General features: G+C 44.1%; 1 protein-coding gene across 4 annotated transcripts; it reads left to right on the top strand.

Annotated features, from left to right (window-relative positions):
- Positions 1-377: 377 nt before the first annotated feature.
- Positions 378-15,466, top strand: nrf1 (nuclear respiratory factor 1). 4 transcript variants are annotated; one of them, XM_035621566.1, is made up of 14 exons: positions 654-760; positions 1,828-1,903; positions 2,510-2,618; positions 2,796-2,940; positions 3,708-3,822; positions 3,996-4,122; positions 4,524-4,664; positions 6,887-7,045; positions 7,219-7,434; positions 7,538-7,636; positions 7,908-8,065; positions 10,184-10,305; positions 13,589-13,652; positions 14,267-14,404. In XM_035621566.1, the coding sequence occupies exons 1-13, from the start codon at positions 709-711 to the stop codon at positions 13,627-13,629; spliced, it is 1,560 nt and encodes a 519-aa protein (XP_035477459.1). In that variant the 5' UTR covers positions 654-708; the 3' UTR covers positions 13,630-13,652; positions 14,267-14,404. The 4 variants fall into 4 exon arrangements, with proteins under 4 accessions (XP_035477458.1, XP_035477460.1, XP_035477459.1 ...); XM_035621565.2 differs by lacking the exons at positions 654-760; positions 13,589-13,652 and adding an exon at positions 378-605 and having other exon boundaries at positions 14,267-15,466; XM_035621564.2 differs by lacking the exon at positions 13,589-13,652 and having other exon boundaries at positions 655-760; positions 14,267-15,466.
- Positions 15,467-17,111: the final 1,645 nt, after the last annotated feature.

Raw genomic sequence — 17,111 nt, 5'->3', positions numbered from 1 at the left:
TACAACAAAGGTATATACCTTTGAGTTTGATCGTACTTATTATTACTCATTTGCTTTATATTGTATAACCTGCTCGACTCAAAAAGCCCCTTGATTAGTTATTAGACTAATTTTGATTAAATTGCTTCTCTAAAAAAAATTCTAAACAAATTCATGAGGAATAAGACGTTCCTTTTTTTGAGTCTTTACTACTCCTCGTCACCATGCAATCGACAGACATCAAACCAATACTGCTGATTTTAAATGTCTGAATAAAAGTATTATTATTATAATCTAAATTGAAACGAATGTGTGTGTGTGTGTGTGTGTGTGTGTGAGAGAGAGAGAGAGGGGGGGGGGGGGAGTGTGACAAATGCAAGTATTCCAGTGTGCGTCCATGATTGTAGTCCTGCTGCATAAAAGCGCGTCAGAGTGAACCACCATCTGAACGACACTGGCAGTGAGAAAGGACTCGGGAGGTGCACGTGAAGGCACCACGAGCGCAGATCGGTGTAGTGTGCGCTCTCGCTCGCTGTGTTCGCTGCTGGCTCCCCTCTGTCCTCCATTAGAGCTCGGCTCCATCCCCGCTGTACGGCGCAGGCCCGAAGTAGCGCAGCCGCTCTGAGGTTAGTGCCCTACCGCGCAATCTCCATCTATTTCAGCCTCGGCGCAGCCGCACCATCGAACCCGGCAGCGATCGCAGGGGCGAAGAGCTGCCGATTGTTTAAGATGCCGACCGGAGCGGGACCGCGATGCATATTTGCGGCTGCATTCTTTTTGTGTGCGTGTGTGAGTGTGTGTGTGAGATGAATCGTGTTGCAGGCGCGTTTTTTCGACAATAAGTCGAGTAGAGTCGCTGTGGACGCGACGCAGGCCGCTGGGCCCTGGTCGTAGCGCTGTTGTTTTTGTTTCAACGTCGCGCGGGTTTCGCGCGCGGATCGCGCCGCTGCTAACGTCTCGCCCGCCCAACGCCAACGCCTCGCCCGCCCGCCCGCCCGCCGCCCGCCGAGTGGCCACAACTGTCGGCGACCGATCGTCGCGAAAAGCCGCCGTTGTGCCCCGTCGCAGCCGCGGTCCATTCAGCGGCAGCAGAGACGCGACACCGGTGGGAGGGTTAGCGCGTTAGCTCAGGCTGCTAAACGTAGGACGTCGCTAGCTTAGCGCGGCTGGGGCTCAGTCAACCGACCGGCGAGTGGGCTGCGATCGCAGACAGCACCGCGGCTCTGTAACGCTTCAGTAACAGCGTTATGTGTGTGACACGGACATCTCCGCGGTTACTCGCCGTGCGCTGTTGTATGAATGATCCGATATCCTCCATGTGCATGCTAACGTTATCGTTGAGTCGTGCGCCCACCGATGCCACCGGCAGCTACAGCTCGTGACAGTGGACGCAAAACACAAACGTGCGCTGACTGCATTGTGACTCGGGTGTGTTTTGTTCTTCATCACAGGCGTCCACTTTGTCTTTCATCTGTCCCCAAGTGAAAGCAATCGCATGCAACTCAACAGACATACACATTTCCATAAGCCAGCAGCCCACGGTGAATGAACAGGATACTGCTCATTCAATTGCACTGGCCTGTTTGAGTCTTCTCCTTCCCCCCTTCTCTCGGTCACAAAAGTAAACACCATCCATTCCACACACTCTTACTTCTGCCTCACATCATTACTGTCACACATTCACTTTCACTCAGCCGGATTTTAAAATGTATATGCGAAGTGTTATAGTCAGACAATGTACACTGATGTGCTGGATACATGACCTGTCGAGTCCATCTCTTGTACGACTTATGATTTGACACCTAATGAATGGGCTAATAAAACAATACTCTCTTGCTTTGATTATAGTAATGTCTTTCCAATATAAAGACCTCATGAGGAAGAGCAGCAGCGGTGCCAGTGTACTCGGACAAGGAGCACAAATGTAACTGCAGGCATATTTAATATAAATATTGATGTACACAGGTTTTTGGTTAGTGATACGGTGAACTGATAATTATGTTTACACCAATGTGTTAGAACCTGCTGTGGAAATAAATGATGATGATGATGATGATGGTGGCTGCTGTGCATGGATTTGTCTGACATTGCTTTGAAGTATTAATAAATCTATTCTCAAAATACATAAACTGTCTTGTCAGATTAAATTGCCTGGCAGTATTTTAGATTTTTTTTTTTATCAGCATGGTTATGTCAAACAAGCTACTTAATCATAAGCCTGAGTTTGTTGGTGATGAGAATACATATGCTGTCTTATGATTCTATGCAAATCTTGCAACATGAATAATAGTATCCACCACAACCAATGGCCCCTTTGGGGACATAAAGTTCTACTTGACTTGACTTGATCATCATGTATATGCAATGGTGTGTATCTGCTAAACAGTATATTGATAGTCTATACAGCGCACATTTTCTTTTCTGTTATTATCATGAATAGACTGAATTTATTATAGCACTATATGGAGCTAACACCGTTTCCATCATTATCTTTATGCTCAATCTCTACTTTTCTTTTTCCTCTGCTCAGTCGTTGCACCATTGATCCAGCCGTGGAGACCGGGTGGCTGATAATGGAGGAGCACTCTGTTCATCAGACAGAACACATGACCACCATTGAAGCCAGCGCCGTCCAGCAGGTGCACTCATACACGTGTCAAGAGTTTCAGTTATTCATAGGACGTTTGAAGTATTTTACCAGCCAGACACATGTCATTGGAGTGATCCAGAAGCCCAAACACCTCAGTCAGTATGAATCGTATGGAATTTTGACTAGAATTTTAAACCCATTGTACCTGGTTTGTTACTGTTTACAGGTACATGTGGCCACCTTCACTGAAACATCAATGATGAGTGCTGAGGAGGACTCGACGTCCTCGCCGGACGATGATCCTTACGACGACACGGACATCCTCAATTCGGCCGGCACGGATGAGATCACCGCCCACCTGGCCGCTGCAGGTGAGTCTCTCTACCCAACGCAGAGAAACTGAGCATTTGTTTGTTTCAAAAGAGTGGGATGTATTTGATGAGTGCCATCAAATGACGCTCTGGGAATTTTTTCCAACCAGCGTCTGGTTTTTAGTTTGATTATATTATTTATCATTTACTGTGAGTTGGTAAAGCTGCCTCCTGGCACACTTGTTCAAAAAAAAAACAGACCTAATGTTGATGTTCAAAACTTGTATCTCTGCATTCAGCGAACCGAGTAAAACATCCTGATTTCAGTGTAATGTTTTTACTTGGACAACAGGTGGAGTCAGTGTACTGTTTTGTGGAGGCAATGCCACTCTATCATGTTGCCTCCTGCCAAGCTCCACAGCGAGAAAAGGCTTTCTGGCTTCTGCTTAGTTTGCTTTAGCTTAGACAACAAAACTACTTGGTCAAGTATTGGAGCAGATCATGCTTTGGATTGAAATAGACTCTTTCACAGTGTTAACCATGTGCAAAGGCTTTCTGGCAGAAAGCCTTGAAGGTAAACTTCTCCCAACAGCTCCTTTTGTCTTTTGACTTTTTGAGTTGACAAAGTACTCAGCTCCCTTTTTAAACCTTACTGTCGTTCTCTCAAAAGCAGACTTCTCTCAAAATCAAAAGAGAAGAATAGTAACAGCCACAAAGGCCAGTGCGTTGCGCAATGCAGTCGTACACGACATGCAGAACAGCGGCCATTCTGATGAACCATCTGTAGTTTTAGCAGCACACAAGCTCTCTCCTTCTTTTCTTCCCAGGCCCAGTGGGCATGGCAGCTGCTGCTGCCGTGGCAACCGGCAAGAAAAGAAAGAGGCCTCACATCTTTGAATCCAACCCCTCCATCCGCAAAAGACAGCAGACCCGTCTGCTCAGGTGAGCCTTGAACACCAAGAAAAAAACAACAACAACAACTTCCTAATCTCTCTGTCGTTTGAATTTTGTTCAACAGCTACAATGACAAAAGATGTAACTTTTAGCACCTGCCACTATTGTTTACTCTTACTCTTATTCTGAAGCAGACAATAAAAGCCAGCGTATGTTTACAGGAAACTAAGAGCTACACTTGATGAGTACACCACCAGAGTGGGCCAGCAGGCCATAGTGCTGTGTATTTCCCCCTCCAAACCCAACCCGGTGTTCAAGGTGTTTGGTGCTGCTCCTCTGGAGAATGTGGTGAGTGTTATGGTCAACAAGTTGCTGCTGCAAAATTCAACCAACCAACCAACCAACCTCCTAATAACTTCAACATTCTCTTCTGCATTCTTGCCAAACGTGTTTTTGCTTAAAGGAGATAATCTTGCAGACTAAAATAAATATATTTTACACTTTATTTATATAAAAAAGGAACCAGCTGACTGCCGTCTTAATCGTACATAGCCATATATATGGGGTGTGCACTTGGAATTTTGCATCTTGAATCCACTGTATTAGAATTTTTGCCTGCTATTTTCTATCTTCTTAAAAATACTGATAATGTCCATTACACATTGCCAATTCTGATAAGGAACTCAAAATGATCATCCCAAAGTTAGGTGATGATGAGAACTAACCACAACTCTCTTTGTACCCTCCAGGTGAGGAAGTATAAGAGCATGATGTTGGAGGATCTGGAGAACGCTCTGGCTGAACATGCCCCTCCAGGTGGGGAGCTCGCCTCAGAGCTGCCCCCCCTCACCATTGATGGCATCCCTGTCTCCGTAGACAAGATGACCCAGGTCAGACTCAGTAATGTTTCTGCTCATTTATTATCAAAACAACCTGGTGTATGCAGCAGTCCTCAGCTCCTTTGGAGCAAATTGCCACATGTGAGAATCCTCTTTTCCCAGCAGAGGGCACCAGCGGCAACAAATCAGAACCACAGACATGTTTTGTGTATATTGTGAACAAAAACGTAGATATGCATCAAGGTCAGATGCTGATTGTTAGTTGTTTGCGTATGTGAATCAGTGTTATTTAATATTCATGCATTGTACATCAGCCATAAAATGTGCCTGATGCATAGGTGGCAGCTGCATCTGACAACAAGCCAAGCGTCCTCTTTACCAGTGAGCAGTGAGAGGAAGTGCGTAGTACACTGCTCTTTGTGGGCCTTTCAGTTTCACCGCAACGTTAGCACCATTGGCAGCCTGAGACACCGTCTTCACCCGAGGGATCCCAGCTTGTTTACTCTGCCGTTCCCAGTGCTGCTGACACATTCTCTGGATCATCGTCAGAGTAGCCAGCAAGACAGTGGCCCTCCGAGACTCTCCTCAGCCCCGGGAGCGAAGGTAGCCAATCCCGGGACCGAGTGAGTCCTCAGAGGGCAGGTGCTAGTTGGTGCTTGTTTTTCTCTGGCGGTTGTAGGACGAGATTATCATGAGTAACCTGTTGCCTCACTCAGCTTGACCAAGCCAGGTGGAACGGGTGTTTTCACAGGTGCCATGTGTTGGAGACAGGATGTTGTCCCGTCCCTCTGGGAAAGGTTGACGAAACTCGGAAATGGCAAGCCTGAAAATGAGCTAATTCAAACTTAGTTCTCCTGATCCTTTTGGGAAGGCCCTGTCTTCTACGCAGACAACTAGTAGGTTTTGCGACCTGAAGAAATCCCAAGTGAGGTTTAGTGACGTGGGGATAGGCCAATATATGGAGCATCTGTAGCAGGTGATCCCTGGACTAGCCTGAGCCCATAATTATCCCCTAGCCTTGTTAAGGCCAGGGACCCGGCCGCTCTCTTAAATGCCGATTGGACCATTGCTTGGAGGATTAGGAATGGGGGGTTGGGTGGTGGGTGCCAGGACAACATGCCACTTAACTCACTAGCCACTGTAATTAGGCCATCTGGCTTTAAACACATGCATCCACATAAATCCACACCAGCCACAGGTGGAAATGCGAAAAATCTTTTGGCACCCAAGTCCTTTTTCCCCCCCGCCCTGATCCAAGTTGTTGTCAACCCAGTGTTGACTGAAGAGCAGCCACCAGATACAGTCTTTGTTTTTTGCAAAGCTGTTGTGTTTAAGTGACTGACCATCCATTTTTTACCGCGATCCATATTTGATATCTCTGTGTGTAAGGCACTGAGGAACTATGTGCCGGTGGTTTGTGATTGTGAGTTAGAGGTGGGGGGGGGGGGGGGGGGGTTCTAGAGGGGGAGGAGGGAGGGATTTATTTCCTCCTCCGGAACCAAATTTAGCTCGTAATGTCAAGGCAGGCAGACTCTGCAGTGCCTCATTGTGCAATATAATCCCTTGGTGATGCTTGCATATTACCAGGACACTGAGGACACTGAGACTAAACCCCACCCCAGCCTGTCAGTGAGTGTGTGCCTGGTCTGGAAGTGTTGATGTGTTGGGTGAATCTAAGCCACTCACTTGCACCATAAGTGTGTATGCTGGTCGGCGAGGAAATTACAAAATATATGAGGCGTATGGTCACCTTTCTTTGGGTCGTCTAGCTCAGGGTTTTTCAACCTTCTGTGTGCCACGGCAAATCTTTGACATTGAAAAAATCCCACGGCACACCACCACTCCAAATGTTACAAAATAAAACATAGTAGCCTACCACAGTTTATGTAGAGTTTTTGTTCTACATTAATTTCTCCTTTAATACTATTGACATGCTTGTCCTTGGTAATACCTCCACTGAGTGTCCTGGAGCCTTTGCTGGGACAGGTTGACTGGTGAACTGTGTTGGATCACCGCTGGTGTTCTCATGGTGTCTTGTCTGACGCGTCAGGCTGGAGCCACAGCCATAGATTGGTCTGTAAATAAACATGAGCGTCGTTCTCCTTTTAGAAAGCCTGTTTCTATTTGCAGACCCTGACCACCTCAGCACCCAGCAGCAGGTAGCCAATCAATACAAGCCTCCTGCTGCCTGCTCAAGGGCGTGTGGCTGTGTTTTATAGTTTTGGTGTCTGTATCATCTCTTTTTTTCTCCATCCATCTGTCCTTTGCTTCAGGCCCAACTGCGAGCGTTCATCCCAGAGATGCTGAAGTACTCAACGGGCCGTGGGAAGCCCGGCTGGGGTAAAGAGAGCTGCAAGCCCGTGTGGTGGCCTGAGGACATCCCCTGGGCCAACGTCCGCAGTGATGTCCGCACAGAGGAGCAGAAACAGAGGGTGAGGAAAAAAACTGAAAATATTTTTTTCATCCATATTCTATCTCAGTCATAAATGGTATCTGATGACTTCACCTGTAGAACAGCAGAAAATCTGTAATTTTTCGCATTCAGTTGTCCTAAGAATCGGTCTGTAGAATTACACACATTAACTCGTATTTTTTAATTCCCCAGGTGTCTTGGACGCAGGCATTGCGGACCATCGTGAAGAACTGCTACAAGCAGCACGGCCGTGAGGATCTGTTGTATGCTTTTGAAGACCATCAGGTAACCACGGCAGTCACCACCCAGCACCACCTCGCCACGGCACAGAGCATCGCTCACCTCGTGCCCTCACAGACTGTGGTACAGACCGTCAACAACCCCGACGGAACCGTCTCACTCATTCAGGTGCATTTTTTTTTTTTTCAGTGTTCGGTTTAAAATCAAATAATGGTGTCGTTTTTCCGAAGTTTAACACGCGTTCTGTGTTCTGCGGCTGCGTCTCTCTAAGGTTGGCACAGGACACACAGTTGCCACGCTGGCAGATGCCTCAGAGCTGCCTGGTGTGACGGTGGCACAGGTTAACTACTCCACGGTGACTGATGGAGAGGTAATAGCCACATACACACACACACACACACACACACAAACACACACCTCTAAAACACCTTTTTATACATAACCTACAGTATAAAAACATGTTAGTGTCCTGATTGTAGCGATGAACTGCTCCTGAATTTCCTGAAACACATTAATTCATTTGATTAATTTCTGCACTCTATGGGAGCTGTTCATTCAGCACCACAAATAACAGCAGTTTTTACACAATCTTTACCGTTTATTTGCATGATACTGTATTATACTGTACTATTTCTCTCCAGGTGGAACAGAATTGGGCCACCCTCCAGAGCGGGGAGATGACAATCCAAACCACTCAAGCATCGGAGGCCACGCAGGCAGTAGCGTCACTGGCTGAAGCTGCCGTTGCGGCCAGTCAGGATATGCAGCCCGGTGCCACCGTCACAATGGCTCTAAACAGGTGACGCAGAGAGAATTGTATATTATAGTTTGCCGTTTTTGTGAAAGGGTGGTGATGGAGAGGTTTCAAAGTCAAAAAAGTGAACAGCATTTTTACAAAAACAGTGTTTTCCAATAGTAGACCTTGGATACATCTATAGTTTGTATCCTCGTGTCATTAGTGTTACTCCTCAAAGTTGGATTGCTGGAAAAAGCAAAGCAGAGGTGGGACCATAAAGCTGTGGCTGCAAAACTTTCACGGCTTTCACTGATGCCACCGTCATGGGTGTTCAGTCGATGCTGGTGGAGCCAGCGAACAGTGGCGCGCATGAGAATAAATTAGTGAATTAGCATAATTGCACAGGCGGCTCTAACAACTGGACGAGAATGACGAGACAACTGTCAGGGCAGGTCACTGGGGAGACGAGCAACAACCACCTCTGATCCTTGTTCAGCATCTGATTAATTAGCCTGCAGCCTTTATAGTGGCAGCCTGCAAGGTAAATAAAAAAACAAACATTAAATAGGTTGTAAGCCACATATTTCCACCTGCAAATTGTTTTTTATTAAGTAGCACTAGTGCATGGGATTAAAAACATGATTGCTTAGTATCCCCCAAAACCTGTTATTAAACTACTGGGAGTATTGAGTATACAGTATAACATGTACTACAGTAATGGGACTCCTGTGGATAGAAAAAAAAATAGTTAAATAGTTTCCTACTCATTTTATAGACTCATCTATCATAACTATCGTCCCTGCAGCAGCTCTAGTAATAAACAGTGTGCAGGTGTTGTTGTTTGACTGCTCTCCCATTGGAAAATGAGCCACACACTTGTATTCAGATGGGGCCTGCGACGGGATCTTAAACTGTGTCCCACCGAGGGCCGAGTCTCTGCAGGATCTGGTTACAGCACAACAATACAGCAGGTTGAAATAATCTTCTCAGTGAATTGACAAAATCCCTGCCGTTGTCTGGTTCAAATGAAAACGTACTCGCCTGTAGCCGTCAATTCATCCTGGATCAACAGTTTTTGATTGTCGTGGATTTTTTAATCAAAGGACGCTAACTTGCTGGAATCACTGGCCAGACTCACCAAGACACTGAGAGGTTGGCTGGTGTTTCGCTGCAGTACTGTCAAGGCAATAATTTCACATGTGTATGGGTATGTCCCAGTGGGGCTTGTTACGTGCACACACCTGAGTCCTCCGTCCTCCGTCCTCCCCCCTCGCCTCCCCCCTCCTCCTGTTTACCTGTGCTGAGCTACTCTGGGCTCTCTGCACCACAGGCTCAGGAACACCTTGTCTCTGTTTTCCAGCTCTCTTTTCTGCTGTGTTGAGCAAAAATGACATCATATAGCATTACAAAATTTACCAGAAATTGTCAACTTTAATTCGTATGGCCCTTCCCTTGTCTCCCCCTCCCATTGCTTTGATTATTGAAAATGCTGATTGAAGTAAATGTGAAAAAAAAAATTGGTTCGTCAACGAGAAATTTCTCTACCAAAATTCTTTCTGAACAACATCCACACCAGTGTGACCGCCTCATCACTGTCTGTTCTCTCTCAGCTCCTCCTTATCTGTCCATCTGTATTTCTATCTCAGATGTGATTATGAACCAAGCTGTGAACGACTCCATTAGTTCATAACGAAGCTGGCGGGTTAATAGGCTCATGGTAAACCCACTGGAGAGATCTGGTTAATAAAACTGCTTTGTTAGACCTCGTAGCACCTGGCGTTTAGGGAGATGTGACAGATTCTCTATAAGTCCAGACTAGAAAAGCCTCTTACATCTCATACACTCCTACCTCTTCACCCCACATCTCTTCTGTAATAACCCTTGCCTTTGTGGGCTGTGTGTGTGTGTGTAAGTGTGTGTGTCAGTAATAATGTCCTCTCATGTCGTGTGTGCTCTAATTCAAAAATAGGTACACAAAACAAATGTGTATCTGCCCGTTTTTACTTATAGTACACTATATCTAATGATGTGTGTGTGTGTGTGTGTGTGTGTGTGTGTGTGTGTGTGTGTGTGTGTGTGTGTGTGTGTGTGTGTGTGTGTGTGTGTGTGTGTGTGTGTGTGTGTGTGTGTGTGTGTGTGTGTGTGTGTGTGTGTGTGTGTGTGTGTGTGTGTGTGTTGCAGTGAGGCGGCGGCTCATGCCGTAGCGACGTTGGCAGAGGCCACTCTACAAGGTGGAGGGCAGATTGTCCTGGCAGAGACGGCAGCTGCTGTTGGGGCACTAGCCGGGGTTCAGGATGCCACAGGTACATATTCATTCATAATGATGTAATCAGCACAACAAACACTGGGACAACACACAAAATACACCCCAGGTGACTAAGTATATCCTGTAACATTATATGCAGTATAGGTTAGCTTTTTCTATGTTCCCTCTGCCTTGGAATGATAATTTAATTGTGGTCTGTGTTTTGTATGGAAGTTCTTGACAATGAAAAGTTCAGAACCCTCCAAAATGAATTTTCTGTTCATCAGTTGGACTAGTTTCTTCCTACCTTCATATCTGTTTGGATTAAATTGATTGTTTTATTAGCTCATATTGAAATTAGTCTGCTGATAAATGTGAAAACAGAAATGTAAGTAATTAAAGCCTTATTTTTTGCTGTAACAAATATAAGTACAACAACACAACTGAATGCTTTTCTTTTTCAGTAATTTTTGGCATCACGTGTTTTTCTTATTGGCACTTGTGCGTGTTCCTTTGTACATGTAATTTTGTTTCTTTGTACGTGAAAGCTTTCCTGTCGTAGCACTGCAGTGAGACGTGAGAGCTCGTACACTCTAATCTACTCTGTCCTGATGTGACACAACACACACAGCGTGTCTTTGTATCTGGTAGCTCCCTTCTTTTAACCACACGTTAGCTACACGACCCTCTCGTCGGAATCCCGTCAACTGGGATTGGACCGGTTTAAAGTGACGGCCTCTCATCCTTGTTGGATGGATACATTTAGCAGCCATTTTAAGCCATATGCTCAGTCAATATCCTCAGGCAGGGATGTAGAGCTGCTGCTGCTTGTCAATGAGTAACATCCAGGGACACGACGCTAATCAGATGTTAATGACCAAATGTGTTAATTTACGTCAGTATCCTATTGCACATGAACATAGAGATTCAGGTGAAACTAATCATGAAATACATTTCATATTGAGTTGTTTTTCTCAATAGCAAATCAAATGTATTTATTATAATTTATTGTACAAGGTAGAATCAAGTGAGGATTTTATTTATCTTTCTAATTTCTTTAAAAAGATTGACGCTGTGAGTTATGGTTATTCACAATCTGTGTAATGATTGACTAAATTGATTATAACAGACAAATTCAAAGATTTAACTTCACACACTTCTTGTCAAGCTGTCAGTCTTGTTCTTATTCATGATTTCTTCCTATCAGTGCCATCCTACAGTGGGATAAATACACACACGCACACACACTCTTACACAAAGTACACTAGTCCAGGGGCATCAGCCGGCCCCTCAGGGGCCCTCCTAATGAGCTTTGACCCACTCCATTATCAGTCCATCGTCTAATCACTCAGCCAGCTGTCAGCGCACAACCCCAGGTTCTCATGCTTGCTGTCCTTATATATGCACATACATACACTATCACTATATACATAAACAGACAATATGTACCTCCTTATGCGTGTCTCCTCTTCTGTCCATACCCTGCATTGGTAGAATGAACAGCACAAAACTGAAGCATGTATTTATGCATCAAAAGCAGTTTTTCTAATGTAGTATTTACATTTAACCACGAACAGTTGACCAGTGGTTGGTTTCTCCCTAAAGAAGCCTTCTAGATTAAGGACTCAATATAAACAGTTTAGACATTTAAACAAGTGGCTCTTAAATTTTGGTGTGTGAAGTCTGTTGCAGTAAAAGTTGGGAAACATAAGCTTTGTTCAGACTGCAGGCAAATCAGATTTGCTTCTCAAATCAGATGTTCCGACTGTCGACACTTTCTATTTGCAAGCTATGGGATCAGATTTGTGTGTCCAGACACGACCAACCAATCTGCAGGGGTTGCTGTAGCAACGACAGAGGCCTCAGTAACTACGTAGCTACTGTCACTCCGGATTTGATGTCGCCGTTGCGGCTCAAGAATTGAGACGCAGCCAGAGTAACTTGACTGGGATGCATCCGTCGAGATCTGATCGAAAAAGTGGCATGTCTGGGTTTTTTGTTTGTTTGTTTGTTTGTTTGTTCTGCAGTCCGAACTTTCTAAAATCAATCTGAATAAAGTCTGGAAATCCCCCAAAAAGTATTTTTGTGCTCGCAGTCTAAACAACTTGTGCAAAGGCAAAATAATTGCTATATTTGCTCATTTATACACAAATGTAAATTCAAGTTATTCAATCTAACACCTGCAAACCTTTGCTGTTTGACATCTTGCTTCCTAAGGGGTCGTTTGGCTGCAATAGCTCACTCAAACAACTAATGGAGCTGCCACAGCCAGTCCTTCTCACAACTATTGACCTTACTAAATCAGTGTAGTGCTACACAGGAGTTGAGAGCGCCGTTTGAAGTGCACCGGCCCAGACACTGCTGATTGGCCTTTGTAGCGACCCTTCACTGACACAGGCATGCAGACTGGCCCACACACACACACACACACACACACACACACACACACACACACACACACACACACACACACACACACACACACACACACACACACACACACACACACACACACACACACACACACACACACACACACACACACACACACACACACACACACACACACACACACACACTATAAAACGTACGTATGGCCACACCAGTCAAGGCCCTTGATGTCTTAGTAACCACGCTCGAGTGGCCAAGGGAAGCACTTCACTCAGTCCTGTGTCTGTACGTCACAATGCCAGGCCAATGCCATGTTCCCTAAGCCCTCCTCTGTAATCACTGCCAGCACAATTACGTGCATCAGCACAACTCAAACCTGTCACAAATCACTGGCGAGTGGGCTTAGCAAGAGGACCGACTATTACCAACATGACAAAAGGGACCTTAATTCAGCGACGATGAACAATAAGGACAATGCACAGGGGGGTTTTTTTACTCAGTGAAAATCTTGCAATATTGGGAATATATTTGAAAGCAGGCCTGTATTATGTCACATATGCATCTGAAAGGATTCATGTGTAACTTGTGTTTGGTGCATTCAGGGTCCAGCGTCTTCGCTCACACTAATGGGAGCGGGCATGAGCCACATACCCTACACTGACCTTCTTGCCTGCCTGTGACACTGTGACAGCTTGTAGGGTGGGGCAGGGGCCCACGTGACTGCAGCAGTAATCCCTACAGGCGCGCACACACACACACAGCTGGGCATGGGGGAAGCAAGCTATGGACGTTCAATCGGACCATTGTTCAGAAACATGGCTGCCTCTTGTCACACACAACTACCTGGACTGGACTGATTCTAAAAATGTCCTCTTTCTGAGTAGCAATTTTTTAATGATTATTTTCATTATTGATTAATCTCTTTTTTTTGTTTTTTAATTTATCGATAGTGTTGGTCTTTAAAATTCTAAATACTGAAGAAGGATCATGACTGTTTCCCAGAACCTACCCAAGGTGAATTGCTTCTTTTGTCCATTGTCCAAAATCAAGCTTTGCATTTCACCTTGAATTAAATGATTAGCTGACAGAACAGTCAGGCAGTCAGACATTGTCAAAACAGTTGGCAATTTGTTTTTCTGGTAACTGATCACAGCAGCAGTAATTACAATGCTCACACCACATTTTTTCCTGCATGGTCAGCTCATGGGATTTGAGTAAAGCAAATATTTCCTTCCACAAATTTAACTATATTACTAGCTCACAGCTAGAACTGTAACTAAAGGCTCATCTATTTATCATTTTATCTATTGTGAGCCCAAAGCAATAGTCTCAAATTACTTCTTTTGCCAGAGAAATTGTCCAAAAATTAATCACATTTAAATAACACCAATGAGAAAAAGCAATACATCTTCACATTTTGGCAAAAATTGGTTAACTATTAAAAAAGAATTCAGAATCTAATTTTTGTCAATTCATTTTCTGTCTGACTAACAAAGCAGAAAATCAACAATCATTCCAGCTACAGATGGATACAAACATTTTAAGTGACGTTGGTCCTTGCTTGGCATTAACAATGGCGCTGGTGCGTGTGTGTCTAAATCCAACCTGTCCCCTCTTCTCTTCCTCAGGTCTGGTCCAGATTCCGGTCAGCATGTATCAGACTGTAGTGACCAGCCTCGCACAGGGCAACCGACCTGTCCAGGTTGCTATGGCGCCCGTCGCCACGCGCATAGATAACACTGTCACTCTGGACGGCCAGGCGGTGGAGGTTGTGACCCTGGAGCAGTGACAATTGGGGACCTGGGAGGAGTAGGAGGCACTGAATGGCCACCTTGGAGATTTGTTTATCCTACTGTTTTCCAAGACATCATGCTGTGTATAATGTCAAATATATTTTTTAATTTACATCTGCAGGGGAGGTAAAAGTGCGTTATCAGTGCATTGTGTTTATTATGTAAAGATATTGCTTTTGTTATTTTTTCCACCCAGTTTAGCATCAAGGTTTTTTGTTTTTTTTTGTTTTTTAGCTCTGTGATGTTGAGTATTTAGTATTTATTTTCCTACAATTAACATTTACTTAAAACAAAGATGAACCAAAAAGCCTGGGAGGAAAGCCACCACTGTTTAACTATCACTGTTCTGGATTTTCTACATGTGCTGTCTTTTTGTTTGTTTTTTTACAATTCAGTGCTATAGTCAGACATCACTCCTCTTCCTCTTTCCATATCCTCGACCATTATTTTAAATTTCACTCGTTAAAACCTCAGCTCACCTTGAACTCTGAGCTGTGGACTCTCCCAGACATTCTCCTCACATCGGGCAATAATGAATTGATGAAATATTATGTTCAAATGCCATATTGTCTTGTGCTTTTCCCCATGCTGTTTCTCCGTGGTCCATGCACAAGCAAAGATTTGTGAAGACTCAGGATATACATCAAGGTGTTTTTCGTTTTACTGCTGGATTGCTGAGCTGAGTTCTTGAAAACAGCCATTTTGTCTACCACCATCCATTTATTTACAGTGCATGGATAGGAGCAACCCTCTGAATGTTATTTTTTTAACACGAAACTCCTTCGTATGTCACTTAGGACTCTGTGGTCTTCATCACTTTGTATATAACAGGACATTGGTCACACTTGGACAGGAACTGGAGTATTTGTAATGCAAATATCAAAACTCTCATAACAAAAAACAAAAAAATGTGCTTGCCAAGAATCGACTTAGTTCGATGCAGCTGTAACAGTTGTTTCCACTCTCACCAAACTTGTGTATTTAAAAAAACAAAAAAATTAAAAAAGTCCAATAGACTGGCTGCTGTTCACCATTCATACTGTGTCTGTCTTGGCTATCAGTACACTTTATCCAAAAGCAGGTTATTTTTAGGCTTCTTTGAAGCAACATTTGTCAGGTACTGATGAATTCCATGTAATCAGAATTACATAATCAAATTACAAAAAAAAAAGTATCTTTGCCAACATGGACTCTTGAACAACAGCTCCTCTTACCAAGCTCACTTTTACTTAAAGCCACACAGTAAAAACGCAACAGTGCTACATCTCAACAACACTGCTGCATTGTTGCACGAGACGCCATGTCATTTCAGCTCATATTAATACACACAATTTGTGTACGGTGTATGATAAAAAGATCTGAATCATTGATTTATTACCTATAAATGTGTTTCACAAAACGTCACTGGCATAAAAGTTTATGAAGAGTACAATGACTTGTTTAATCCTCAAGCTTCATGATGTGGGGCTTGAACTTCTACTCACTCCCAACCTAATTTCCACCTGCCACCTCTTCCATTAAAGTAAAGGACACACAACTTTAAGGTTCTACTAGTTTCATATTTAACAACAACAGTACAGTTCTCGGCATTTTCCTGTGATAAAAGTTGCCGCAAAACCCAATAAGCCCCACACGCTCCTCTGCAGCTCCCCCCACGTTCCCTGCCGTGACCGACAAGGCCATGATTATTACATCATAAGCCGCCCCGAACCTCCTCTGCTTTAAAGCCTGGGATTTGCCAGCAGGGCCCTTCTGTTGCAGAGTAGGACAGAGAGAGAGAAGCGGTCAGGCCTTAATCTATCAGGCGTCAGTGTATATCCCGTTCTTCCTCCAGATTAAAGCCGAAGCAGGTTGCATTACTGCGGATGGAAAATATCCCATTTTCCCTCTTGTTTCATGGTTTATTCTCCGTCTTGTCGTCATTAGGTCGGAGCAGTGCATCAGCAGTGTGGGGCTGTGTAGGCAGGAGACAACGTTATAGTGTTTGAGTCGTTGTAGGTGCGTCCCTGTCACTGCAGATTAAGGAGGCCTTATTAGCATGCTTTCTTGGAAGAAGACCTACACCTCATGCTACCTACTGTAAGCCTCTCCCTCCTCTCCCTCTGTTTACCTTGAAAGCTGAAGCTAAACCAAGCACAAGTTGTTGACTCCATCCACTTCCTGTCCTTCAGTTAACTTGATGGAATTAAATTAACTTCATATTTTGGTTGTATGTGTTCCAATTAAATTGCATCCATCGTAGGAACTTACAGTTCCAGTTTCCAGGGGGAAAATGAAACCCTTTGAGAAGACCCATTTCACAATAAGACCTCAATGTGGACCCTGCCCATCATTTGCAAAAAAAGGATTATAACAAGAATTCTGTGGTTGACGATAATCAGTTTGGGATTTAACTGAAGTAAAATCTATTTCCTATATGTTTTTTAAAAGATCCAACACCAGTAGAATGATTGACATGGCTTTAGTCAGAGCTAGACATCTCTGCCCGATATTATATATCCATTATATAAAAGGCATAAATGACCTTCCTCAAGGTCATTTTCTCATAAATTAATCTTACTTTGAATTAATGTTACACTGTGGATTTTCTCTTTTATAGCATATTCTTTAGGGCTATCTTCATAACATTAATATGTGTTGGTGAATTATTTTACCTACAGGCCTCAGAGCCATGCTTTTC

Source organism: Scophthalmus maximus, chromosome 12 (genome assembly GCF_022379125.1).
Source record: "Scophthalmus maximus strain ysfricsl-2021 chromosome 12, ASM2237912v1, whole genome shotgun sequence".
NCBI lineage: Eukaryota > Metazoa > Chordata > Actinopteri > Pleuronectiformes > Scophthalmidae > Scophthalmus > Scophthalmus maximus.
Note: the sequence above shows the minus strand (reverse complement) of the source record. Positions and strands in the feature narration are given on the sequence as shown.

Bases quoted from the DNA above. Each gene is read 5' to 3' on its own strand.
- nrf1 (XM_035621564.2), top strand. From the start codon at position 709: ATGCCGACCGGAGCGGGACCGCGATGCATATTTGCGGCTGCATTCTTT. The intron at 2,619-2,795 runs GTGCACTCATAC...TACTGTTTACAG, and splicing joins AAGCCAGCGCCGTCCAGCAG to GTACATGTGGCCACCTTCAC. The intron at 3,823-3,995 runs GTGAGCCTTGAA...GTATGTTTACAG, and splicing joins CAGCAGACCCGTCTGCTCAG to GAAACTAAGAGCTACACTTG.